The sequence below is a fragment of the Penicillium longicatenatum genome (assembly GCF_028827895.1).
Source record: "Penicillium longicatenatum strain IBT 33135 chromosome Unknown contig_2_segment0_segment0, whole genome shotgun sequence".
Lineage (NCBI taxonomy): Eukaryota > Fungi > Ascomycota > Eurotiomycetes > Eurotiales > Aspergillaceae > Penicillium > Penicillium longicatenatum.
The window spans coordinates 6,511,865-6,539,466 of NW_026643120.1; the positions used below are offsets into that span (position 1 = coordinate 6,511,865).

Genomic DNA, 27,602 nt, shown 5'->3' on the forward strand with positions numbered 1-27,602 from the left:
CCAAGACATATATCGGTTCGGAAAGCAAGGCGTTCCCGGGTTCTGTTCATTCTTGAAGCTTCCGGTGGCTGGCCCTAATTGCCTACGATTCCAAGGTTATAGTGACAACAGCAATACATAAATCTCGAAAGCCTTGAACTCACAACAATCCAGGACACATAACATTCCGGGTCGATCTTAGCTACAAGAATTCATTTCATAATTACCGTAAAGTGGTGAAATCTCCGGGGCTTCAAATGCACCCCTGAAACTTCAACCAAACAAACTCGATATTTCGTCATCACCACCCCGGATCACATCAACTCAAGTCCAAAAGGCACCTTCACTGTGGTGCTCAGACGTAATCAGCATAACGGAACAAGATAAAGTCTATTGTTATCTTTTTACACACAGCTCATGAGGTCGTTGTCCACCTTCACCTTTCAATTTTCTTGTCGGTTTACTTATCTGGATTCTTTTGGAGTTGCCCTAAAGCTCAACTCATACTAAAGACGTCGGCCCACCAATGTAAGCTAATTATGGGGTATTAACGGGAGATTCACAAGGCCGATCAAACTAATCTTTCAATCTGATCTACCACTCCCCCGTTCCCCCGAGACTGCCAACGAGGAATCCCCATCACGCCATCTAGGCCCCGCCATGAGCAATGCACAGCATCCTGAACACGTCTAGGTACCCTGGGATAGGCTGGAACAGTCTCAATGTAAGCCAATATACTTTTAATCAGTGCCTTTTCCGCCGGATACCTTGGGTCAAGTGTTCAGCGGATGCGCCCCGCTATGTGCGTGCTTTTGGTAAGCATTGATATCAACGCTCCCCGCTCTAATGTGGCGAGCGCGCGTTGCCTAGATCTCTCGCCCGAGAAATGATCCGTACTGGTAACTCTCAATAGAATATAGATAGACTCTGGCTTGGTGCCCGTGTCTACTTGTGGTTTTGATTTCAAACTATGGCTTTGGTAGCACCCAGCATCATGTCAACCACTACTTGTCTCCAGCTCGAGGAGCTGTCAAATAAACCGTCCCCTTTCCATCGTTGTATTTCTTCTGAAAGTCGCTTTCAGCATTCTATACCTACTACAACGCACGCGAAGGTAGATGAACAAACATCAACGCTTATCACTCCTTTGGAAGCGAAGCAAAGGGTGCTGTTACTTAGGGCGGCCCGAGAACAATATACCTTGGTAGATAACCATCACGTTCCTTCCATCCTTCACCCAGGAGAAGTTCTTGTCAAGGTATGTGCCTTCTCTATCATTTCTTGTTGAGATCGGCGTTCAGGATACTTACCATTCACTGGCAGGTTTTGGCGATCGGCCTGAACCCGATCGACTGGAAAGGGCCGTATGTGACACTTTTCTCTTCTAAAAATTGCAACACTCGCTTACAACAATACAGAGCATACAATTTTGGAATTCCCAGTCTTCCATGGATTAACGGGCGCGACTTAGCAGGACTTGTACTCCAAGTCCCCAACGAGTCCTCCCGCCTCCGTGTAGGCGATATTGTTCTCGTGCCATCCACAGATTACCGAGACATCAGAAAAGCAGCTTTCCAAGAATACGCAATCGCCACTGACTTCAACGCCGCGCGCATTCCATCTTCAACATCTATCCACGCATCGGCTTCACTTGGTGTGGCCTTTGTTGCCGCCGTATTAGCCCTGGGCGTCTCGTTCGGACTAGACTTCTCCCGTCTTACACAATCCCCAGGGCCCAACCTGATGAACGTCGTCAATCAACTCAATAAGAATGATGTTCCCGCCGATGTTCAGGATGAAGTTTTTGCTATCCATGATGAATCGGATCGGCCTCAGCGAGGTGATTGGCTTGCAATCTGGGGGGGTAAGGCAATTCCCATTTTCTCATCCTACTCTCCACGGATAAGACAGCTGACGATACTTCTATAGCGTCAACAACTACCGGACTGGTGACCCTTCAACTAGCAAAGCTTGCCGGTCTACGAGTGATCTGCGTAGCAGATATTGCACGACACGGTGCCAAACTCTTAGAATCCGGCGCCGATCTACTGGTCGATCGACACGACACAGATCGAGCAGTGGAGATCATCCGTGGGGTTACCGGTGGTAAGCTGAGGTATGCTATTGATATTGTTGGCAAGGATACAGCCACGATACTCGAGAAGACACTGGATGCTTCGGGAAATGCCCATCTCTTAGGGCTTACTGGTCTGCCCAAGGAGCGGAATCCTGGCATTAAATACCATACTGTGCCCATTAAGCTTTTTCACAGTGCACCTGCAGTAGGTGAGAGTATGGTTACCTGGCTGGAGAGTTTGCTGCAATCGAGTACCTTGACCCTGCCGGAAATTGTTCGTGCAGAGGGTGGATTGGAGGGTATCAATGCTGCTCTGGACATTCTGCGAAGTGGGACGGTTTCTGGGAAGAGGATTGTGGTTGATTTGGGCTCGGAGGAGTCTCGGCCCTAATCTATGGGTTGTCTACGGTTTTATGAGAAAGTATTTACATAAAGTGTTGACTGTTTTAGACAAATCAGATATGTCCTAGATATTGACATCTCGGGATAGGAATTTTGGGAATATACGTTATTTTGCCCTGAGAGATAGATAGAAATTCATTCCACTGTATTATTCCATGGTGGGTCCATGTGATGTATAGCCTCCCGATTGAGTTTGTGAAGACTCTTGGCTATTGATATATTGGCTGGGGGGAACTGAGCACCAACTCCTCGAAAATATTGAACATCAATGCAGACTGGGTGGGACCGAAGAATACTTGATCTTCTTTAGAGGACACGTTGGATTGCCGAGTTCCGGATATATACTTGAATAGAATTGTTTTTTTCTTTGACCAAACCAGCATCGGAAATATGTACTAGAGTACTCCATACCCAGCTAAGTGTTTCTTTACCCCATTTCAACTTGGAACCCCTCCAATCCGTTACCGCTACACCCCACTTTCCTTCTGCAGTCGGCATGAAGTTTTAAGCGGGGGCCGATCGGACCCCGGCGAATGGAGCCAATCACTTCCAGAGGATTACTTTGACACTCCCCGGAATCGGTCGTCTACGTCATGTACTACTATCAGTCGTTGAAAGAAATGCACGATAAGATCCCAATCACTTCTTTTAAACCATTGGAAGATTCTACCATCGCAGTGATCTAATTGCCACAAGTCTGAATATCATGATTTTTTCGTAGAAGAAGATCTAGACATGAGTCAATGGGAGGTTTCTCCGTCCGGAAGCGCCGCTAGCCGCGACAGCAGTTTTCAGTATGCCGATGTCGGGATCCACCGGATTTGCCACTTCAACCAATAAAACCGTAAATATTGGCCGCTGACCGACCGAAGTCGGCGTTGCCCCTCGAGCTGTTCCCCAGCGACATCGCGGTGGCTGCAAAATATAAGTCTGCAACTCTTGCTACCCCGACCATTGATATCACACACGAATTCAAAATGCCTTCCGTTGAGACAAAACCGAGGACCTTGTACGACAAGGTCTTCGCTGACCACATTGTCAATGAGCAAGAAGATGGCACTTGCCTTCTGTATATCGGTATGACGATTGTTTTTTCCCCTTACCATTGGCAAGGGTCGCATTGTCTAACTGTTGAATGTGAACAGATCGTCACCTTGTCCACGAGGTGACCTCCCCTCAGGCTTTTGAGGGTCTTAAGAATGCCGGCCGCCCAGTCCGCCGCCCTGACTGCACTCTGGTGACTGTCGACCACGTACGTACAAACCAGCTTCACCTTCTTTGTGCTAAATCGACCGGTCTCTAATTGCTGTCTCAAACACATAGAACATTCCTACATCTTCCCGGAAAGAGTTCAAGAACGCCGAAACTTTCATCCAAGAAACCGACTCTCGCCTGCAATGCACCACCCTCGAGGAGAACGTCAAGGACTTCGGCCTCACCTACTTCGGTATGAGTGACAAGCGTCAGGGTATCGTTCACGTTATTGGCCCCGAGCAGGGTTTCACTCTTCCCGGCACCACCGTCGTCTGCGGTGACTCCCACACCTCCACCCACGGTGCCTTCGGCTCCCTGGCTTTCGGTATCGGAACCAGTGAGGTCGAGCACGTCCTCGCAACCCAGACTCTCCTTACCCGCCGAAGCAAGAACATGCGTGTCCAGGTCGATGGCGAGCTCCCTGCCGGTGTGACCAGCAAGGACGTTGTTCTCCACATTATTGGTGTTATCGGAACCGCTGGTGGTACCGGTGCCGTCATTGAGTTCTGCGGATCTGTCATTCGCAAGCTCAGCATGGAGGCCCGTATGTCTATCTGTAACATGTCCATTGAGGGTGGTGCACGTGCTGGTATGATTGCGCCCGACGAGATTACATTTGAGTACCTTAAGGGCCGTCCTCTGGCTCCCAAGTACGGCAGCGCCGAGTGGAACCGTGCCGTCGCCTACTGGTCTACTCTTAAGTCTGACCCTGACGCCAAGTACGATGTTGACGTTTTCCTGGATGGCAAGGATATCATCCCGACCATCTCTTGGGGTACTTCTCCTCAGGACGTGGTCCCCATCACAGGTGTCGTTCCCAGTCCCGATGACTTCGAAGACCCGGCCCGCAAGCTTGCTTGCGAGCGTGCTCTGGAGTACATGGGTCTCACCTCCGGTGTCCCCATGACCGAAATTCCCGTCGACAAGGTCTTCATTGGATCTTGCACTAACTCTCGTATCGAGGACCTGCGCGCCGCCGCTAAGATCGTCCGAGGCAAGCAGATTGCTGCGAACATCAAGCGTGCTATGATCGTCCCCGGTTCGGGTCTGGTCAAGCAGCAGGCTGAGGCTGAAGGTCTGGACAAGATTTTCACCGATGCTGGATTTGAGTGGCGTGAGGCTGGTTGCTCCATGTGTCTGGGTATGAACCCCGACATTCTGTCTCCCCAGGAGCGCTGTGCTAGTACCTCCAACCGCAACTTCGAGGGTCGCCAGGGTGCCAAGGGTCGCACTCACCTGATGTCCCCCGCCATGGCCGCTATTGCTGCCATTACCGGTAAACTTACCGACATCCGCGAGCACGTGGTCTCCAGCCCCGTTGTCGCCAAGGTCCAGCCCGTTCTTGACGTCGAGGCCGAGTCCTACGACTCCCCGGTCACCGAGGACGAGCTCGACCGTGTCCTCGACTTGCCTGCTGACAACGAGCCCCACACTAACTCCTCCGCCGGCGGTGGTAGCAGTACTGGTCTCCCCAAGTTCCTTACCCTCAAGGGTATCGCGGCTCCCCTCGACCGCTCCAACGTCGACACCGACGCCATTATCCCCAAGCAGTTCCTCAAGACCATCAAGCGTACCGGTCTTGGCTCTGCCGCTTTCTACGAGCTCCGTTACCACGCTGATGGCACCGAGAACCCTGACTTCGTCTTGAACCAGGGTATCTACCGCAATGCTAAGATCCTCGTCGTGACCGGCCCCAACTTCGGTTGTGGTAGTTCGCGTGAGCACGCCCCTTGGGCTCTGCTTGACTTCGGTATCAAGTGCATTATTGCCCCCTCCTTCGCCGATATTTTCTACAACAACACCTTCAAGAACGGCATGCTTCCTGTCGTTGTCTCTGACGAGGCTGCTCTTGCCAAGATCGCTGCTGAGGCCCAGGCTGGCCGTGAGATCGAGGTTGATCTCGTCAGCCAGGAGATCAAGGATTCCGAGGGCAACAAGATCATTGGCTTCGAGGTCGATACTTTCCGGAGACACTGCCTCACCAACGGTCTCGATGATATTGGTCTGACCCTTCAGATGGAAGGCAAGATCCGCACTTTCGAGGCTAAGCGCAGCCTTGAGACCCCCTGGTTGGATGGATCTGCCTACCTTAAGCGCGGTACCCGCGGTGGTGCCACTCGCATCAACGCTGCCGCTGTTCCCAAGACCAACCGGGGTGACGTGAAGGGTGAGCCACTGGAGTGGTAAGCTCATATTGATGCTTTCTAAAAAGGCGCTGTGGGTGATCGCATTGGATATGGATACGGTAAATTGTAATAGGAGCTTCAGGCTCTCCTGGCTTTTGAATTTCTTTCAAAGAACGATATTCCCCCTTATATTTGTCCGCCTGCATTTCATGTTTCGGGGTTAGTTAGTTTTGGACTACTCGCATCTTCTACTGGCTATCTACGAATCTCAATGAGAACGAATTATGAATTCCAAATGACTCTCCCGTTAAAGTGTCCGTATATTTCTTTTTGCTCTGAGCCGGGCTGCGAGGTCATTATATTAAGATAGATATCGTAGACAAGAATGAATAGCAAATAACAATCAACAAAAGAAAGAGACGTGTGTAAAGCAAGCAAAAGCTTGACAGACTATGACCCATCCCACTTATTAACCCGAATACCCTTGTCCTACCAGGCATTTGCAAACCAAAAAAAAACAAACAAATCAATTGTCTCCGGGCTCAAATCAAGGCTTGGAGAGTTGTTCACGACGGAAGAACATGAGGAAGCCGGCACTAAATAAAGTCAGACGAGTCAAAACCCAACAGACCACTCAAAGAAGCTTCACAGCCACTCACCAGATCGAAAGTTGGCATATAAGCGCAATCCAAAACCAACCATTAGCCAATGCATCCGCACCAGCCGTAATATCAGGCGAGATAGGCCCAGGACCAATCCTATTAGGCGCAAACGACCTCGCACAAATAGTGGCGATTGAACCCAGAACCTGCGAAACAAGCAATGTAAAACAAATATGCATCCGCGTCAGAGTCTGCAAGAGAATCATGCCGAATCCCAGACCCTGCAGTGCGTCGAGGACACCAAGCCATAGCCACAGACTCCGGGATACTAGTGCTCCGGAGGTGTAACTACCTGCCCAAGGGAGATAAAGACCGGATCCTGACGTTCCCCACCATATTTGGGCCCAACGTGGTGCGCCGAGACCACACGCTACTATTGGTAGAATCCAGCTATGGTATCGGGAGACCCAGGCTAGACCGAATAGGATTGCTATCCAGGCGAAACCGAAAAATGCCACACAGAGGAGGAGGATTTGCCATGGTTTTGCGTGGTTGGATATCCAGAGGACTAGAAATGTTAGGTGATGGTTTGGATCATAAATATGACTTAGACTTACAATTCCAGTTTCGACCATATGGAGCACTCAAGAAGAAGTTCTGGAGGATAACGACAACCCAGTTCCAGAGCACGATCTTTCGCCGGAAGACGGATTTGTAGAATGATGGGACTTTACCCGGTGTTTGGCGGTAGTAGTTTGGCAAGCCAAAGTATACGATCAGTCCGACGCTCCACAAGAATATTGTAATCGGCGTACAGGCAGCCCTATGGTAGTTATTAGCTTGAAGTAGTCCCTTATAGCTGACTAGGAGGTCTGTAAGATATACGCACGTCATTCTCCAAGTGTTCGTGACATTTCCTTGGATATCGGCAACACCGGCGTTGGACGCTTTGGTCAGTGTTGAACCCCAATACCAAAGAGCAATGACATAGGCTTGCTGTGTGCCTTGAATAAGACAAGCACGGAAAACCCACTTCTTGACCGGAGCACCACTCTCATCACCGAAATTCAGCGCAAAGAAGATAGAGCCACTGGACGAGGCAGCGGCATAGATACCACTGCCAACATTCTGGAGCCAACCCCGAGCATAAGAATCAGGCTCATAATGGGCAAGACCGATGATGAGGAATGCAAGGCCGTACAGGAACCATGGTACAGTAAGAACAAGGACAGACTTGTAGAAACGGAAGAAAAGCCACCACAGTATTGATGTGATGAGGTAGACTGTTGCGATTCCGTAAAGCTTCTCTGCTGTCTGACCAACTTCACCTGTGAGTAGGGTTATTTGGTAAGAATTGGCAGCAATGATCTGACCAAGACCTAGGAAGAGTGAATAAACGGGCCAGTCTCCAATGCGCATCTGCATCCATTTTTTGAGTCCGGTTGGTGGGACGTAATCTTCTCCAAGGAAGAACTCATCTCCGGTAGCTTCTTTTCTTTCTGGGACTCCGCTTTCGTGAGATGTTGAGTCGTCGTTATTGATGGATCCTGAAGGGGAACCACTGCCATTTTTGGCAAATTGCACAGATGCAGCTGGAGATTGGTTTCGCCCAAGGCGAGCATCTCTGAACCGGTCGAACCATTTCTTTTCACTCTTTTCGAGGTATTGCTCAATGCATAATTGGGAATCGGAGTTCGAGCCATTGAGATCATCGAGTTTCTTTTCGAATGCTCGGTAGAACTCGCCATTGCTGTCCGTGAAGGTAGGATCCACCTTTTGAAGTTTGTAATCCTTTTTGTCACCAACAACCGAGTCAAATGAAAGCTGTGACGCATTACTTAGACGGTTCCCTGCATCTGCCCAAGGTCGGGATGGCGGAAGAAGAGTATCATCCGTCCCTGTCGTGCTTGGCGCAGCGGAGCTGGATGGTGTGCCACTGGAGCGGGCAGAGGGTTGATTTGCATGGCGAGCTGAGAGAACTTCACGAGTCAGAGGAATTCCAGCAAGCTGAGCGCCCGGGGGAGGTGTATCTATTCGGCGTCCAGTCTCGAGCATTTCAGGTCCTATAGTATAATCGTCTTCGCCGTATATGGTGGACAGGATCTCATCATCACTGTCGTCCTCAGCGACTGGGGATGGAGTACTAGAAGACCCTTCTCCGTTCTCATCCACATCTTCAAAACCGCCTTTACTAGGATCCCGTCGTCCACGGCTTTCTAGCGGAGCAGAGACAGGCCGGATCCCGAAGGACACCTGGCGGCTGAGACCTGATTTTGGTCTACTTTCGCCACCGGGGCTGGGATCACGGCTGTAGACAACGGAGTTCCTTTGCATTGAGCCCATCGTCCCAGGACGACTCGACTGCAAAGGTGGGGTAAGGGTACCGCTGGACGCATTAGATTTTGTTGACACCGCAGCCTGGGGTGTCATCATTCCGTAAATAGCATTATACGCCGACGCCGCAGAGGATTGAGACTGTGACTTGGCACGTTCCTTGTTGTGAACGCGCATAGCTGTTGACTGAAGGATTTCCAGATCTTCAATCCACTGCGCGACTGGGAACCGTTGTTTAGCCGACCTTGCGCGCATCATGGCTCTCGTCTCAGGCTTGGAGTTCAAAGCGCTGTCAATCGCAAGCTTGAATTGTTTAATCAGGTGGGAGGTTGTCGTGGACTCAACAGTATACCACCAACCAGGCATTTGTCCAAGTCCTCCGACTCGAGCGCCGATACCAAGAGCACCTTTGCGGCCAAACTCGACGGCTACAAGACCAAACGGTTCATCTCTTGATGGGATCAAAGCAAACTCTGCTCCCGAGAAAACGAATGGAGGGAGAATTGTGAATTGCGGTTTTGAGCACACTCGGCCCGGGTATAGTTTCATCAGCCTGTCCAGTTTGAGTGCGGCGAATTTACCATAAAGATCAATGACTGGGCCCACACAAATCAGCTGGACATTTGGTCGCGCGTCAAGAACGCCTGGCATAACATCGGCAATGAGGTCTATACCTTTCTGCATAGACCATCTTCCCACGAAGACAAGAAGGTCAGCATTAGGCGCCTGTTCAAGACCAGCCCATTCTTGTGCTTGGCGCTTGGTCTCAGCTCTGCCGAGTTCGAATTCGTTGTCCACGCTGATCTCGCTTTCTTTAGGCAGTTCCTTCTTCCATTCACCTGTATCGGAGGGATCAGGATTAGGCAAATTGCCAACTTTTCGTAGACCCCAGAAGATTGGGTATCTCGCATATGACCGCTTTCCATACTTCTTTGACACTCCAACTGCTCCGAAGCCTTGCTGGTGGAGACGTAGATAACTCGCACCAGCATGCAATAGATTGAAGATTTCACCAAACTGAACATAGCGAGTGACGACATCTATATCGAGATTGAATACGGAGCACACCTCACTCTTTTCTTTCTGTGTTCGCATTGGCCACAATCCTTGAAATTCGGCGTTGTGTAGTGAAAGGCAAACTGGGATCGTCTCAGGAAGCTGGTAGAGCGGAGCAATCGCTCCGTGGTAGTCATTGATGTGGTACAAGTCGATAGGAAATCGCTTCATGGCCTGAGCAATACATTGATTCCACGCAGAGTAATAGATCGCGCTGTCCATATCATCCATGCGTGCCGGGTAAGGTTCTCCAACAGTTTGTTGACGAAAGACGGGGGCATCCAACAGGACATAGGTGATGTTTCTCAAGTAGTGATACTGGATTTTGACCTCGTATGAGTTTCCAAGGATCATTACAAACATGGATTCGGCCGGTTTATCAATGGGATATTCCACACCCCCGACACAAGGAATGACCCAAATAAGGTCTTCGTGCCCGAGCTGCTTTCCCATTAATTGTGCCATCACGCCCAGTCCGCCAATCTTGATTTTGATTCCCCAGTCGTCGACATCATATTCCATTGTTGCGACCAGAACCTTGCGTCGTTGAGATGTTCGGTTGCCAAAAGCTGAGTTGCTTTGCAAGAATTTGGACTTGTTCGCCAAGCGGACAAAAAAGTTTCTGGACCCTCCGGCCTCCACATTGTCGAGCTTGAATCTGTTGAGAACGTCCATTGAGATCAAGGTTTTCTTCTCACTCACACCGACCTGATTGAATTTGATACGGTAGAATGACTTCATGAAAACGGTCGCACATGCCACAGCACTTAGAACGGGGATGATCCAAAGCATGAAAAAGAGCGCCATTTGGACATATTTTGATCCCGCGGGCACAAGCTTGAACTTCAATGTCGCATCATCAAGTTCGATTCTCCACGCTAGATGTGGACTAGGCGGAGGACGCGTGATGTTTATTGCTGTCGTTTTGAGCGAAGAAGGAGGAAGACGATCTAAGACGGAATCTCCGTCTGAGTCTCCAAAAATATAGCCCTGATCAGGTTGTCCATTCGGATTAATTCCCCAGACGTTCAGTTGGCCCTGCGCAGGCCACTCGGCCATAAATCGGAATTTCCATAAACGATCGGCAGCCTGTTTCACGGCATTCGGCAATCCAGCATCATAACCATATTCATTAAACGGCCCATTGAAGAATAAATGAGGGAATCGTCGTGGCATTCCAGCGTCCCAGTCAGGGGTATCACCTTGCTGAACGTAATCGCTGCTTCCCGTAAAACGATTCCAGTATTCAACACGAACGTGCTCCCCCTTCCACTCTTGGGCCTTTGTTCCTGACCAATGCTGTTTTTCAATCGTGTGGTTGCCGCCTTGGTACGGAAGCCATTTTGAAAATGTGCTGCCCCAGTTGGTTGAGTACCGATACAGATCGGCCCCTGCTGCATGTTGTTGAATGAACAGTGAGCCGTTCTCGTGTTTGTGAAGCAAGCTGCTGGAGTAATTGGCAGATGTGAAAGTTATCGGATTGTCATGCTGCCCGATACGAATCAAAAAGTGATCGATGGCGTTAGTTTTCCTTCCGTCGCTACTGGTCACGTTGCTGACGGTCAGTCGGTGCACTCCGTTATATACCCCATTTAGAGTCGCTGTCCATGCCCAGGCGCTGGGTATATGGCCAGTGAGATTTGAATATTCCGGGTTCACAAGTCGGCAATTGATGGTGTTCTTATCAATTGAAGGCGTCTCCCCAGTTTCTGTTGTTGATTCAAGGGTGATGGCTTGAGTGACCGTGCTGCAGTTCATTTCCGTGGAGAAGTATAAACCAATCTGAAGATTCTCACTTTCTCCAGGTTGGGCTTTGGAAAGCACTGGAACATCGTGGCCTGGAGTGAATTTCGTGATCATAGGCCGTGGAGGGTGGAATTTGCTTTTAGGGACGTAGGCCCTGAATTCATAAGCACGAAGGGTTAAATTGCTCAGACAGCCATTCCATACTGAAGAAGCGTTGAGGTGCAGCTTGGTGGTACTTTTCTCCAGGGTCAGTTCGTCATGTGGATAGAACAAATTTTTGACTGTGGTATTCGTCCCGAAGGGAGCAATAAGCGCCCGGTTGGGATCGGAACAATCAAAGTCGTATGTGACTGTGTGATTGTCATTCTGGTACACAAACCAGACAGTCTGATTCCCTGCTTTCCCAAGATCTTGCTTTTGAGTGTAAGGACTTCTTAGAACAGACCACATGCCCGTTTCAGTCGCGATTCCATTCGAACCAGGATAGTAAACATCATGAGTTTGATTAGACAGCAACTGGATCCACCAACCATCGTTCATAGCCGGATAGTCCTCCCGCATCTGGTACATATGCTTGATCGTGTTCCTGATGGGGTGCGAGGGATCTCGATGGTCGTATGTGACACTCTCATCGTGGCAGGCATCTCGGCCAGACTTGATTGGCCAGTCAAAGTATTGAGTCGAGTTGAGGCTGAAGCAGCCATGAGTTTTCCAAGCAGTCGCAGGCGACATCGCTTGCCGACCATAAATATAATTGGAAGCCAATGCATCCAAAGTATGAAATGCTTGTTCTTCACCCCAGAGTAGTAGTGGAATGCCGGGCATGTGTAGTGTTGTAATGAAAAGAGCTAGTAGCTGTCTCTCGAGTCCATACTCCACAGCCGGCCATCGGAAAACATCTTGATTTGTTGCCCCGTACATGTGGCGGGGATCAAACTTGCCAGTATTCGCGTTGACAAGGTCATTGGTGAGCACCATATCGTACCAAGCTTCTGTCCAATTGACTGGGACATCATAGCCAGCGGCCAAATTGCCATCCATGCCAAGAAAGCGAGTGAGGGAGCGATAAATGGAGTAATGAAAAGCAGCTCCATCGATAGCCTGCTTATTTTCATCCCGCAGGAAGTACAGAGTATCAGAAGAGTTCGTGAGACGAAAAGCCTGATCAAGCGTCTTAGGCACCATATCTGGCTGCCTACCCCGCCCCAAGAAGACCGAGCCCAGAGTGTTTCCGCTGGTAATTTCTCCTGGTAGGAAAAAGTTCTCCTTGCCAACTCGCCGAGCACAGTCACGATAGGCGCCAGATATATCGCCCAAGGCATCAACCGTGGCTTGTGTAGCCTTGTCATACCGGAAGCCATCAATGTCGAGTGAAGAGATGATCATACACGAGTGCTTAATGATTCGCTCTCTGACTGTAGGTACCCATTCGCGTAAACGGTCCTGTACAGATGCGAATTTGGCAAGTTCACGTTGCCAGTCTGGGTAGACACCAAACGCTTCGATGTCGCCGTATTGGTCGAAGTCACTGTCGTAACAGCCTTTTAATTCGTCGCGAACATACTGGTCTACTAGGTAGCCAGTCTCATTCCAAAAACGAGGGTATTCACAAGTATCATTGTAGGAGTTCCCAAAGTTATAGTCGACATATTGACGGTCTGACTTCCATTGCGCTTTGTGTTCTTTGACTGAGAATGGTGTGGTCGTATTGAGGTATCCGTCAAAACCAATCAGATCGCCCATACTGATATATGTCAGGACCCTATTAAAGGCTGATAGTATGATACGTTTGAAGTCACTTACGTTGCCACCGTGTTGTCGAAAATCACATACATGCCACGGTCATGGATCTCTGTGATTGCAGCTCGCCAAGTATCAATAGTGCCGAAATGTTGATCTAGCAATGTGGTATCCAATGCAGAATAGCCGTCTGCGCCCCAAGGCTGGTTCATCAAAACAAGGCCAGCAAGATATATTCCCTTCAAAGACTCAGCAAAAGAAATTTCCCGTCAAGAATTACAGATCAACTTACCTTGATGCCCATTCCTTGTAAATAATCAAGCGTGTCAATCAGTCCAGCGACATCACCACCATGACGCATCTGGTTGGAGTCCAAATCATGCTCAAAGAGTGTTCCATTGATGTTGTCATTGGTTGGATCACCGTTCACGAATCGATCGAGAAAAAGAGTATATATGGGGAAGCGCCAGTTTTCTGGTGATGGGTGGTATGTATGATTGGGCCATTCTCCCCAGTACTCGGCCGGGTTGGTTGCTGTCTGATTTTCGTTGAGGTTATATTCAGTGAGGGCATCATCATAAGGCCAACATGATACCACGGCCGCGAGGTGAGCAAGCACAAAGCTTGTGCGTTTCCAATACATCGTCACGAACATCAAGAACCACAAATCAGAAGCTCCGTGTTGGCAACATGGGATTTTTTTCTAGCCGAAAGGTATAAAAGAATCAACTATGCCAGATACGATGGTGATGAAGGAATGTCTGCAGCCGTGTTCCTGTTTTATTCTTGGTTAGTTAGTCCATCAAATATCATTAGGAAGAATGTATGGCAATGTGCCTGAAGAAAGAGAGAGATATTTACAAGCCAGGGATAAACATATAGGTATGACAGACTCAATAGGCAAATCGTATAGAGATTGAAACCTTATGCAACGCATATACTTTGATGGCGACGAGGCGCGAAGGACGAGTGTTACTGAATAGATAAGAGTAACGAATGTAAGAGCGAGCTTTAGGATGCTTCAAGTATACCCTGCCGGAATGACCTTCAAGTCGCTCAAGGATTGGACCAGTCTGCAAAAGCCAAAGAGAAAACGAACAAGAGGGAGGAACCTTGCGGGGCGTTTAGTAGAAATAGGTGAAATTGTGGCAAATCAGCAACAAAAAAACAATCCCAAATCTAGCTCTGACTGCATGCTCTGAAGCGAGTCTTAAGTCACTTTTCTCACCGCAAGTACATGATTTGATAATACCATCGCAGACCAATAGATTCTGGGGCCAGAGGTTCTTGACGCCGGAATGAACGGTGTCAAAGTGACTGCTGATAGGAGGCAGAGACCTCAGGGTACATCTGGAACTTTCGGGGTTTGAATGGGCACTCGGTCGACGAATACTATCTCAAAGGCAATTGAGCTCAGACGACAAAGTTCACCACTGTCTCACGACGCGACGCCCTCGTTCAGAAGCTCCTGGCAACATCCATAGCTCTTTGCATTACCGACGGCCAGCATGGAATAGCTGTGGCTCGATAAGACCCAATGTGCAAGACATGCAGTGTCTGTATGACAGGGTACGGTGGTACATTCTCAAGGATGATAAGGGACCATGCGAGTAGGGAAAGACAAAGACGAGAAAAGCAAAACATGCAGCGTCGATCGAATATCGGTCCAGTTTCAACATCGACTGTGATGGAGCCTGAAATATCGCGCTTGAAATATCCGCTGTGTTTGTTCTGCTTTCGTTGACTCTATTTAGTAAGATTTTGATATAGGTACTTAATGCATTGCTGAGTGCCGGTACTTACAGTATCACTCGAGGCTTGACTTCAGGTGCTTCTGTTATCTTTATATCCAGGGGTAAATACTATTCTCCCGAAACCTTCACAAATTCGGCTGCTGGAGGATTAATACTTTCATTAGGTCGCATCGGGGATCTGGATTTATATTTCGACCGCTGTGACATGTGTGGCCGGCGAGATCGGGGATACAATGAGGACGTGCTTACAATCCCTGTATCCCATCTATAGCGAGTTTGATCGCATGCAAGGGCTCATAGTCGCTGAAGATTATCGCTTAGTATTATTTCCATTGGCAAAGAAGGCTGAGTAATGGCACGTTTCGTGCCTACCACTTTCCTCCGCAGCTTTTATGAAGTAACTTATATGTTCTCATTTCATAGAAGAGGAGACCAAATCAGTATATTATGTAAAGCTCGTAAGATTTGTCTATAGTCACGTTTCGAAAGTATAATCAAAGCCGAGGCCTTCATCGAAGGACCCACCCTACTCGTCACACATTTTCACCCTCGAGGATGGCTGCAATTTGTGCCATGGGCTTCAAAAACGCCTTTGTATTCATTGCTCTCTGTCTGTGCTAGCACAAACAGACAATCATTATAGATATGATATTGATTGGCTAATAAACCATTTGAATGCCATAACCCGTAAGTTGCATGCCTAGAAATGACCAGAATTATAGCCGATAGGACGTTCACCAGTCAACGGTCTGCTGATATACAAATCAATTGAGTCAGACATGCTCTCTAACTTCACCCATATCAGCCCACAACAATCTTCCAGGGTTCTAATAGGGCTACCGCGTGGACGTATCTCTGATGACGACGCTTTAGAGTTCTTGGAACTACCAGATGGCGCACATGTAGATGCATAGTAATAGTAAAGTTTCTTTACCTCGACTTGAAAAATTGCATCAGTTAGTAAGAGGTGTTACATAGCCTTAGGACCCTTGGTTTCAATGTCTTTCTCGGCAAGGCGTATGCACCTCCCCGATACCTACATGTGGCGATGTAAAGCGTAAAGTATTGAGTATTGTGATTGATCCACTGGGGTCGAGGTAAAGGATTGGTCGAGTCCGGGATTTGCACTACAGATATTCAGTAACATTGTTCATCTCAATTTCAATAATACGACGGTCAGAAATCGAGACATATGTCCTTCTGACCGCTTCTATCAGATAACGCAAGGCGTGGAGGATCTGTGTGATTATGCATCTAGTCACTGATCGACATTATTCGAAATCCGTCGTGTGCTCATTCGACCCTTTGTGAGACACAAACAACCATTGGACAGACTCGGAGCTTCCAATTTTAGGTTTGGGGTTGCCCAGTGTATATAGATGGACAGTACCAGGTGTGAACGCCCGAGGAGAAAGGTTCCTAGGGAAAGTGCCTGGGACCTGCCGCCATCATGCCCTAACTCCTGTATCTTGTTCCCCAGTGGCGCAACTTATACCCTCATGTTGAAAAGTTTTCTTTCGTAAGCTTGATCTGCTATTAAACATCAGCTATGCATGTTTGACTTCGGGTACTTCCATCGGATCCTGGATGGCTGATTATTGTCTGAGCGCTAGCTCAGCACATCTTAGAAGGCCGATTCTCAGTTCCAGGTGCTTCTTGACCTCAGAATGTAGACAATACCCCAAAGTATCAACCCTGCCGTACTGTGTGTGACCGTTGGAAATCCATGCACCCGGTGTGCCCGAGAGGTTCCTTCTTAGACTATGATCCCTCAGAAAGGGCTCGATCTCCTGATTTCTTGAACACCTGAGACATTACGGTTGAATTCCGGGCTTGCGCTTGTCCTGTACAACCTTCCAGACAGGGGTTATAGGATGCAAGCGGCTGGACTTGACAGTCCTATTATAGGCTGCATCGCTCTCCGTTGGGGAACATCAATTGCCATGCTGCTCCTGTTCAAGCTGAAGGCACTCTGGGAATAGAAAAATATATGGGGTTCCGAATTCCCCGATTGGAATACAAAATATTTTCAAGAGACATACCTCTTGACTGTACTACCGGTTCATGAACGACGTGTTAAATATCCCTCCACCAACCTTGGAAGGCGAGGGAAATAAGTATCTCATTTGTGGTGTGCGTGGATAATGGATTCTAAACTCCAAACTATCCTGGTATCATGACCTCTCTCTCATTTTTCTTTTATCTATAACATCATTTCTCAATGCATCGTATATCAAAGGGTCAGCCGTAGGCTAATCCCCTATCCCCCTCATCTTTACTCAGCGCCGTAGCGGGCACGGTAATCCTTCAAGCGCTGGATATCCTCAGCGCCAATCTTATCACTCAGCTGTTCGATAATGTCGTGCAGACCGATAACGGCACGAATGGGAATGTTGCCGCCGAGATCCCGCTGGGCGCAACCGATGGCGCTCTTGGACTCGGTATCGCTGACCCGCTCCTCGCGGTCCAGCAGGACAACAACGCCGGCAACAATGCCACCCTCCTTCTCAATGATGCCGACGGCCTCACGCAGAGCAGTTCCGGCTGTGATGACATCGTCAACGATGACAATGCGCTTGCCCTTCAGCGGGGCACCGACAATGTTGCCTCCCTCGCCGTGGGACTTGGCCTCCTTGCGGTTGAATGAGTAGCTGACGTTGTCCCAGGTTCCCTTGGGCGAGCCGGAGAGCGAGTCCCGCACGGCAAGCTCGTTGGTGACAGCGGCACAGATGGGAATACCCTTGTATGCGGGGCCGAAAATAATGTCGAAGTTAGGCTTAGTGGTGCCATCAGCCGCGGTAGTCACGAAGGGTTCGGCGGACAGCACACTGGCGTAAGCGGCAGAGGAGGCGCGCAGCAGGGGCGCAGTGTGCATGAGGGAGGAGGTGAAAAAGTAAGGAGACTCGCGACCGGACTTGAGGATGTAGGTGCCGAAGGAGAGGACGCTGTTGTCAATGAGGAGGGGGAGCAGAGTGCTCTTGTAGTCTTGAGAGGCGGACATGGTGGGTGGGCTTAGGGATTGAGTTTTGTATGTATATTTGACTGTCTGAAAAGGTAGTTCTTGAAGAGGGAGCCCAAGAAAAAAAAAGTGGGTGACAGGTTTATCGGCGAATAGAAGTCCGCCCCGCCCAAGGTGACTGGTTAGCTAAGTCAATCTAATTTTTTAAGTAATTGAGGGGCAGATCATAGAGGGGCATATACGGAGTAAGCTGACCCAACATGGGATGATTACAGCCTTGCAGGTTTGGCCCCCATTGAATTACGAGGGAATATATAAGTAAGAAGAAGAGAAGTGTGAAGAGTGAATTGAATAGTATATTCTCTCATCAAGTGGAGGTTGTAGACCCTGCTTACCCAACCCACCAGTTGACCTGAGCACGTGCTAGCTCCGATCGCCGGCCTTCCCCGCCGAATCCCAATCCATCTTTCTTCCCCTTCTTTACGGAGATCTCCTGCCATTTTCTCCTTCCTTCTTTTTTTTTTACCTCGTTCATTTTTTTTTTTTCTCTAGTTTTGAGTCGACCAGGTCCCCCTTGTCGAATCCTCACGTGGTGTTACAAAACAAACAGGTCGTGAAATCCTGGTGATTCTGCGAGACCCTGTTGTGAGAACTGCAGAACAGCCTCAGGTGGTTACAGTTGCAGAAGAAATTCAGCCGTAGCTTTTTCGGTAAGAGATCATTGTTTACCTAGGAGAAGAATCATAGCGGGCTTCCTGACCCGTTATGACCAACTCTCAATCCCACCAGATTACTGATGACAATGCCCGTAGGTTGACACGAAACCATGCATATCCGGGAAAAGCTTGCACAGAAAGAGGCCTCGGGGGAGCCGGGTATCTCCTTCGAGTTCTTTCCTCCTAAGACCGCCCAGGGTGTACAGAATCTCTATGATCGCATGGACCGCATGCACGGGTTGGGCCCCTCTTTTATTGACATCACATGGGGTGCGGGTGGCCGTTTGTCGGACTTGACTTGCGAGATGGTCAACGTCGCTCAATCGGTGTATGGTCTGGAGACCTGCATGCATTTGACTTGCACCGACATGCCCCAAGAAAAGATTGATCAGGCACTCCAGACCGCCTACAAAGCTGGCTGCACCAATATCCTGGCGCTACGAGGTGACCCACCGCGTGAGAAGGAGGCCTGGGAAGCCGCCGATGGAGGATTCCGCTATGCCAAGGATCTTGTCAAGTACATTCGGGAGAAATACGGAAACCATTTCGACATTGGTGTGGGCGGTTACCCGGAGGGTGCTGACGACAACCCCGATGTGGATCTATTGATCGACCACTTGAAGGAGAAGGTGGATGCCGGTAGCACTTTCATCATCACTCAGATGTTCTATGATGTGGAAAATTTCAAAAAATGGGTTAACAAGTGCCGTGAGAAGGGTATCAATGTGCCAATCATTCCCGGCATCATGCCCATTCAAACCTATGCCTCGTTCCTGCGCCGTTCTAATTGGACCAAGGCACACGTTCCTCCGCACTGGATGGATGCCCTCGAGCCTGTGAAGAATGACGACTCTGCCGTCCGAGATATTGGCAAGCGCCTCATCGCTGAAATGTGCCGAGAGCTCTTGGCTTTTGGGATTAACCATCTTCACTTCTATACTATGAACCTGGCCCAAGCAACCAAACTTGTTCTAGAGGAGCTGGGACTAGTGCCATCTGAGGAGTCTCCCATTCAACGTACGCTGCCATGGCGGCCGTCTCTGGCCCTGGGCCGTCGAACCGAGGACGTGCGGCCAGTTTTCTGGCGCAACCGCAACTCTTCATATGTCGCTCGCACACAAACATGGGATGAGTTCCCCAACGGTCGCTGGACCGATTCTCGCTCGCCTGCCTTTGGTGAACTTGATGCATACGGCGTCGGTCTGAAGGGTTCAAACGAGCAGAACATCAAGATGTGGGGCGAGCCGAAGTGTTTGAAAGATATTTCCGATATCTTTGTGAAATTCTTGAGTGGTAAATTGGAACGTTTACCCTGGAGTGACAGCCCGATCAGCATTGAGGCCAATGATATCAAAGACCCCTTGGTGGACTTGAACAACCGGGGTTTCCTGACCATCAACTCCCAGCCCGCTGTGAACGGTGTGAAGTCTTCCCACCCTGTGTATGGATGGGGTCCGAAAAACGGTTTCGTTTACCAGAAGGCTTACTTGGAGCTGCTGGTCCCCTCATACTTGATTGACGAACTTATTTCCCGCATCGAGAACAACGAGGACATGACATACCACGCTGTTTCCAAGGACGGTCAACTGCGAACTAATACACGCGACAGCCCGAATGCCTTGACTTGGGGTATTTTCGCTGGCCGAGAAATCATCCAACCTACCATCACCGAGACCATCAGTTTCTTGGCGTGGAAGGATGAGGCTTACCGCCTGGGTGAAGACTGGTCCAAGTGTCACGATGCTGCCAGTCCCAGTCGGAAGCTGATTCAACACGTCATGGACGACCGGTACCTTGTCAACATCGGTAAGATTACATATTGATATCGTTGAAACTTGCAGCTTAGCTAACCATCTTATAGTTGATAACGATTTCCACCGCTCCAATGCTGTCTTTGATCTGTTCAAGGACCTAATTGTCAAGGATCTTGATGTCGAAGTGACCGGAAAGCCAGTAGAGACCAATGGCGCTCCTGAGTCAAACGGCACTGAGACCAAGAACTAAGGCATCCTCCCACTCAACCGGGAACCCAGCTAGGCTGGATACTTTGACGACCACTCTTATACCTGGCCTCACACCTGAGCCACTGCCAACACTACTTACTACACTCTACCTAATTCAACATCACCTATCTCAACGATACTCAACGAATACCAGCCCGAGATGAATCATCCAACACCAATCTCCGGCTCTCATGCAATGTCTTATGGCGTAACGATTGAAGACCTCTCAACGATTTCTTCCTGAGCGTTCACTTTTCTATTTCAACATCCAACATTTCTACTGTACCGATACCCCGTCCCTTTTAACAACGACGCTTCAGAGTACTTCTTTTTTCTTCTGCTTCTCCAAGGCCTGGTGCTTTTCCTCTGACGTGTCCATATCTCTCTTCGATTGATGTGGACTGTCCAGATTGGAACGGAGGATCAAAAAGGAAGAAGAATCCAATTCAACATAATTTATGCCCGATCTGGGCGCATTTTCCATTCTATCTTTGTCTTTTTTCTTTTCCTTCCCTGTTGGATTTCGGGTATAGAGATCGCAGCGAGATGTTCATCCTTCTCGTTTCGACTTACATTTCTCTTCGATGCAAGCAGCGGTGTTTCGTTCTATAATGTGCTCATTTTTTCCGGACCATTCTGATGCTCCGCGCCTTCAGAACTTTTTGGCTTTTTGGTTATTTACAACCACTTACGGGATTCCATGCCCATGCAGGTCTTCGTACCTCCAGCAGGGATTTCGGTTTTTACTTCAGATATAACATTGATCAGAAGAAATACAAAAGCTTGACTATTTCCCACATTCAACACGGGGACGTCCAGCATATTGACTGAATTGGATCTGTCAAATAGTAAGACAGTCTCACAATCTATAAAGTCTGGAGGTCCCATTGCTTAATCCCATTGCTTAACTGGTAGATGTTTCCTACTTCGTGGGAAAATAGAAAGATGAAACATTTAATTTATGAACGGCAAAGGGATAAGTATGAATAACACAACGCTGACCCAACCAATGATAGGTATTACAAACCATCAAAAGACACAACGGTCAAAGCATAAGGATGTATAATAAATGAGAGTGATGAGATCATGTTATAAGAGCATGAGTAACACATTGAAAGGCCCAAGAAAAAGGCCTAGCAAACCAAACAATCCAGGTGCCCACGAGAACCACATACCCAGCCGCACGACCGGCGATCAAGGCCCCAAAACCAAGAATAAACAAATAGACAATAGCTTGCAGGAACTCGACCAAGAATCGGCTAATAGCCTGATCATTCTTGGCTTTAGGCCAAGAACCCGTGTTCTGGTAAACCGAGATAGTACTGCAGATTGTACTGAAGACATGGTAACAATGGCGGGTCATGTTCAAGATGTTCGTGATCACGAACTTGATGTATGGACTGTCGGTTGTTTGGAGAGCGAATTTATGCATGTTTGTTATCGCTAAGAAAACGATTTCGAAGATTAGGGAGAGGGCGATGGTGTTTGTGTCGTTGTCGGTGGTGATGGTGATGTTGGTGGAGATTTCCTTGGGGGACTCCTCTTCTTTTTCTCCTGATGAGAGATTGTGAAGATCGTCGTGAACATCCGTTATATTGGCTTGCAGACTCTGTTTGGACGTGGCTACTTGCTGCCCGTCCAATTCTGCGATCTCCACAACTTTCGTTGCCCTTCGGAGTCGGGCTTGTTCTTTGAACCTTTCTAGTCGTTCGGCTCGAGATAGCTGTTCAGCAGTAGGAGGTTGTTTTTCTGCTTTTCCAGGCTTCTCAGGTGTCTTTTCCTTCTCTGGTGGAGGCGTGGCCTTCTTGACTGGGGGCTCTGGCTCCACTGCAGGTGGCTTCTCTTGGATAGGAGGTTTCTCAAGAGAAATCCCGGCATTCCGTGAATTATTTTTAACTGGAGATGACTTTGTAGAGGATGGCGGAGTCTCTTTCGCTGATATGAAGGACCTGGCAGATCTTGAAGATTCTGAATTGTCTCTAGTCGGTGGTGAGGCTTGAGACACAGAGGAGCTTGAGCCCTTGCGGCTACCGAGAGATCCTGAGCCATTGCGTAGGGATTCCGCGCGATTGCGCAAAGATTCGGTTCCGTTGCGGAGTATTGTCGCCAGACTTTCGGTTGGTGATCTGACGAGCCCCGTAGATCTTGCTAGTCCGGAGGTACGAATGAAACCACGGATAGAACTGCTTGGTTTCTCGGTCTTATCCTTTTCCTTCCGTTGGCTGGGGCTATCCTTTGGTTTCGGATCACTGTCTTTCGAATCTGCGTCTTTCGACTCTGTCACTTTCAACTCCGTAACCTTCAGCTCTTTTTCTTTCTCGTCTTCTGCTTTTAGGTCTTGTTCTTTTGACGCAGGAGTGCTGATAACATGGGTCGCTTTAGAAGGCGATGAAGATGGAGTTGTCTTCAAAGAGGTAAGCGATGGAAGAGCCGACTTGACTTGCGCAATTCCTGACACATGTCGTAGTCCAGCAGGTGTAGAAATGACCTGGGCCTTTGCCCGAACAGCCTTAACGGCCTCTCCAGTTCCAGATTGACCAGTTCCACCAGGACGTCGTAGCCCTTGCGCCTTTATAACAGAGATTTTCTTTTCTGCCTTTGCCACCTTCTCTGGTGTCGGGGTAGGAAGCATAGTACGTGTGACAGTAGGTGTGATAATGAACACATCATCACCACGTCCACCGTCCATTCTACCTGGAGAATTTTCAATGCTTGGCCTGGGACGCGAGTTCTCTTTACTCGAGCCCTGAGAGCTTGGAGTTGAGACCTGATTATCAGGGCATTCTTGTTCCTGGCACAAGGTCACTGGTGTATGCTTGCCCTTCGAATTTCGCGAAACTTGGGACCATTCTTCTTGTATAACAGTTTTCTCCATTGAATTGCGCGCCACCTGGGCCTCTTTCTCCTTCTGTCTCTTTTTTGCGCGCACTGCAAGTGGACGGGGTTGTAGAGTGGTAGAGTCTTCCCCTGATGAGAAGAGTAGAATTTCGTCAGGGTTTTTTGGGCAATTATTGATTTCCTTGCACCCCAAGAAGGAACCATCTCCAGTGTGAGATCTCCGCTTCTCTCTGGGCTTTGTGGGAGACTCCTCCCATATAGTGCTAATGCGGTTTTTGCCAATTTCATCAGGGCTATAATAGTTGGTGTCCGCCTGAGGCCCATGAGGCTGGGAAGCTGGAACTTTCAGCTTTTCGACTTCCCCCTTAGGCTGTTGTGGCTCTGGTACCGCGCTTTCATTGGTCTTGGATTGATCTGATTTTCTTCGCCTCTCTTGATATGTCGAGGAATTACGTCGTCCCTCGCTCGGTGAGCCTCGTGGGCTTGGTCGAGTATTTGGGTCAAGCATTCGGTTTCCCTCCCGATGGACTTTCTCAATGCTTCTTTGATAATCGGCAATTTGATCTTCAGTCATGGTCGGTGGGTTGGGATCCTTTGCAGAGGGCATATGAACGACGAATCTGTCCTCCCAGTCACAGTCTGTCATCGAGTCCTCGGCGGAAACCGGCGAGATTGAAGGATGAGACCGGGGGCTGGAATCGGTGGTCGTGTCTGTTGCTTCCGATCTCTGATGCATACTCTCGCGGGTATCTCGATTAACCCACTGACCTCCCTCCTTTAACCACTTATTTTGTGGCTCGGCATTGCGAGAATCATAACGCGGGCTCGATACCGCTTTATTGAGGTTGGTATTGGGATTGGGGATGCCACTTCGTGGATTGCTCGCTCCGCGTTGCGATGGTTGGACTTCCGAGACTGTTTTGACTGGATGCTTGTGCTGTTGCCAGGAATTCGCACTCCCTTCAGATCGAACTCTATCGCTTTCCCTTGATCGGATATAAGAGCCGCGCTGTGACAAAGGTGATTCCTTTTCAAACCTGCCACGTATTTTCCGCATGCCTATGCTTCGGTCCCGGTCCGCAGACGGACCACCAGATCCCCCCAATGAAAACGCGGCCGATGATGATTTAGGGATTCCGGTAGGGCTAGGGGTTTGATTTCTCTGCTCCCTTGCCCTCTCAGCGAAGGACTTCGGCACCGGAAGCTTGGTTGTTTTCTCTTTTTGATACATGATATCTAACGAGGTTCGACGGTCTTCGAGTTCTGATGGTGGCACACGATGGGAGTTTCTGGCTGGTGGGGTCGGATATAGCTCTGTCGCTGTATAATGAGCGCGGTATGCCTGGTATTGGGGTTGTCGTTGAGGCCTTGGAGAGAGGTTAACGAGGTGTCCGTCAGGTAGTTCGACACAACTTTCGATGTCCATGTTGTGCTGGAGTGTGTTGGCTAGTATTTCCGACTCTTCAGCCAAGATTGACCCTGTTCCTGACCCATGCCGTAAATAGGCTGTTTATAATTGTGGTCTGGCGCAGGTGCTGCGAGTTAGGGCTGTGTCGAGAGTATAGGTTGAACGGCTTCGGTTGGCTTTTCTTGAAGCAGTGCAAATGAACAACGTAGAGAACCCGTAGGGTCATCAGACTCAATTCAATGTCCAAAGCCAGCGCGGCTCCAACGCGTAATAATGGGGAGGTCTGGTTGGGTGGAATGGCATGTGGTCCGGGATGAAGAATGCCAGCCCCCGCGCTGGAATGCCTCACGATATGAACCTGCCTCCATCTGGTATGACGCTTCACGGTTGCTTTCGTAATTTGAGTTTTATTATCTTAGAACAGACGGCACATGAGCAGTGAATGGGCTCAAGAAGAAATTCAGACATGTATATACAAGATGTCATATCCTGCCGTGTATTAGGGCATGATCGGGTAATAGGCGGTAGGAAGTCATATTGACTTCGGTTAGAAAATCAAGATTGACATTCAAAATCTGGAGAAAAATGGACTTATTCCGCATTCTTGGGCGTGGCAAGTCACGGGGAATTTTAGACGTCAAAATGATGCTGCTTGCGAGTAAATCTGGATTACAATCGGAGCTTGTTAAAAGGACCCAAAGAATTACTAGTTGGACCCGCGCTAGCCGCATTGATACTAGTGTGGTAATTGTAGTTCAAAGAAATTCTACCTGGTAATTTATATCTCAGCAATTACACTAGCATACGTTACGTTCGCAATCCTCTACCGTAAGATTCATCTGAATTACAATTACTAGGCTAGTACCAATGCGGTTAGCGCGGGTCCAACTAGTATTTTTTTGGGTCCTTTTAACAAGCTCCTTACAATCTGGCCACAAAATATCCGAAGATGGGTATTCAATCGATACCCAGGCTAATGTACGCGAGCCGTAATATTGGTACACTTCTTGGCCAGAGCCGGTAGGGTTTGCATAGAAGATTATTCAGTTGGGCTTAGGATCTAGCTGCAAGCATGAACGTTTCATACGTGCAAAAAAAGAAAGTGATGACATGCTGAAAAGGAAAATTCGATTCGTGGTTTCATTCTAAAATCTTCCCGTTTCGCGACGAGGGTTAAGGCTGCCAGGTCTATGGGCTCCAACTCCTGCTGCTGGACTCATGGGTGCCGCAAGACTGCTCCTCTTAAGAGGGCTGGATTGCTTCTTTACGGGACTTGTTCCTCTTGGAGTATAGACAAAATCTCCACTATTGTGAACTCGGCGCTCAAATGCAGTTGATGCTGACTTCCTCAATGGGGAATTCGCATGTGAATAGACCCCAAGACTACCTCCATCGCCTGTGCTGGTCGATGTTGGCCGAAATTGCGGTTGCCGCATAGAATTTCCAGCAGTACGCACCAATGGTGAACCATCACCTGACACTATGGGGGTGCGGAGGGACGGCTGGCTCTGGAAAATCGATGTGCCAGGAGTAGCAGTGGGGCGTCTTGGAGTCAATCCTTCTGGATCGACATGACTGACGTAGTTTGGGTTAGGGCTAGTCTTGAACCCTCGATTGATAATAAACGTTGGAGTATGGACTTCAACTTTGTTCTCGGCGTCTGAGCCCGCCTGGGCAGGAACTGGCTCCGAAAATTGTGTGCCCACATCTCTCATCAACGGTCTAGTCCGAGGGTGAACGAACTTGGTGTCATATTCCTTCATCACTTCCTTGTGCACCAACATCGAGTCTTTTGCCTGCTGTGTATATGAAGTGGACATGAAGGCCATTTGTACAGATAGAAGAAATGTGAGGGCGATCGTTGTGACGATTGTGACACTCGGGCGAGGGTCGGACAGCTGCGTTGGCAGGAAGAGTAAATAGATCAACACATGCCCTGGGCTAAACAAGCACAATAGGCGGATACTGATCGGTTTGGGATCCCAGAGGGCAATCTCCCATACATCACGTTCGGCATCTGGGTGGGCACGGGATTGGGCCGACTCTCCGGCTAAGGCGTTCGCGAGGTATCGGAGGGGAGACGCGGCCATCGGGCTTGATTCTACTCGCACACGGTGCGCAGAGGGGGTCGCAGGGACTTGATCGATAGGCGTTTCGAACATGCGATAACGCTTCACGCGAGCGAATGTGTAGACTGCATTTGCGAGCGATAAAAGTCCCAGGATGGTGCTGATGGTGGTTGCCTATGAATCATTCCAATAACAGTCAATTTTACAGCACAATAGGATTATAATAGAAGACCACGTACCAGCCAGCTGAGCCAAGGCACGCCTTCATCTTCACCAAATACATCGTCGAAAGCTTTCCCGCCACCCAGTCGACTATTGGCGCGTGCAATAAGGAAAATCAGATTGAGCCCAACACCAATGGGAAATCCCCAGTTTTTCTCCATCTGATCCCAGTCATGTCCATCGATTTCCTCGGAAACCCAAAGTAAAAAGTCCCACGGGTTCAAGTAGGCTTGGATGCGCTCCATGAGCGGGCGTCGACGCACGAGACGAGGCATAGTGTCGGAGGACTGAAAGTAAAGCGATAAGATAGAAGCTGT

At 49.0% G+C, this 27,602-nt stretch overlaps 7 protein-coding genes across 7 annotated transcripts; 3 read left to right on the plus strand and 4 right to left on the minus strand.

The window, feature by feature from the left end:
- Positions 1-973: 973 nt before the first annotated feature.
- Positions 974-2,447, plus strand: N7484_004951 (zinc-binding alcohol dehydrogenase family protein; the record flags this gene model as incomplete). The annotated part of the gene is made up of 4 exons (XM_057115371.1): positions 974-1,237; positions 1,303-1,343; positions 1,398-1,843; positions 1,909-2,447. 4 exons carry the CDS (start codon positions 974-976, stop codon positions 2,445-2,447), a joined length of 1,290 nt encoding a protein of 429 aa, XP_056975511.1.
- An 884-nt stretch (positions 2,448-3,331) lies between these two features.
- Positions 3,332-5,899, plus strand: luA (3-isopropylmalate dehydratase LEU1; the record flags this gene model as incomplete). The annotated part of the gene is made up of 3 exons (XM_057115372.1): positions 3,332-3,535; positions 3,604-3,710; positions 3,782-5,899. Exons 1-3 carry the CDS (start codon positions 3,436-3,438, stop codon positions 5,897-5,899), a joined length of 2,325 nt encoding a protein of 774 aa, XP_056975512.1. The 5' UTR covers positions 3,332-3,435.
- A 486-nt stretch (positions 5,900-6,385) lies between these two features.
- Positions 6,386-13,971, minus strand: ags2 (alpha-1,3-glucan synthase Ags2; the record flags this gene model as incomplete). Its single annotated transcript, XM_057115373.1, has 6 exons — positions 6,386-6,434; positions 6,498-7,008; positions 7,058-7,263; positions 7,330-13,320; positions 13,380-13,555; positions 13,609-13,971. 6 exons carry the CDS (start codon positions 13,969-13,971, stop codon positions 6,386-6,388), a joined length of 7,296 nt encoding a protein of 2,431 aa, XP_056975513.1.
- A 3,374-nt stretch (positions 13,972-17,345) lies between these two features.
- N7484_004954 (orotate phosphoribosyltransferase) lies at positions 17,346-18,071 on the minus strand (the record flags this gene model as incomplete). The annotated part of the gene is made up of 1 exon (XM_057115374.1): positions 17,346-18,071. The coding sequence occupies one exon, from the start codon at positions 18,069-18,071 to the stop codon at positions 17,346-17,348; it is 726 nt and encodes a 241-aa protein (XP_056975514.1).
- Positions 18,072-18,855: 784 nt separating this feature from the next.
- On the plus strand, positions 18,856-20,749 carry N7484_004955 (methylenetetrahydrofolate reductase (NAD(P)H) MET13; the record flags this gene model as incomplete). The annotated part of the gene is made up of 2 exons (XM_057115375.1): positions 18,856-20,551; positions 20,607-20,749. 2 exons carry the CDS (start codon positions 18,856-18,858, stop codon positions 20,747-20,749), a joined length of 1,839 nt encoding a protein of 612 aa, XP_056975515.1.
- A 1,083-nt stretch (positions 20,750-21,832) lies between these two features.
- On the minus strand, positions 21,833-25,012 carry N7484_004956 (putative NTP binding protein; the record flags this gene model as incomplete). Its single annotated transcript, XM_057115376.1, has 1 exon — positions 21,833-25,012. The coding sequence occupies one exon, from the start codon at positions 25,010-25,012 to the stop codon at positions 21,833-21,835; it is 3,180 nt and encodes a 1,059-aa protein (XP_056975516.1).
- Positions 25,013-26,139: 1,127 nt separating this feature from the next.
- On the minus strand, positions 26,140-27,560 carry N7484_004957 (Nur1/Mug154 family protein; the record flags this gene model as incomplete). The annotated part of the gene is made up of 2 exons (XM_057115377.1): positions 26,140-27,237; positions 27,303-27,560. 2 exons carry the CDS (start codon positions 27,558-27,560, stop codon positions 26,140-26,142), a joined length of 1,356 nt encoding a protein of 451 aa, XP_056975517.1.
- Positions 27,561-27,602: the final 42 nt, after the last annotated feature.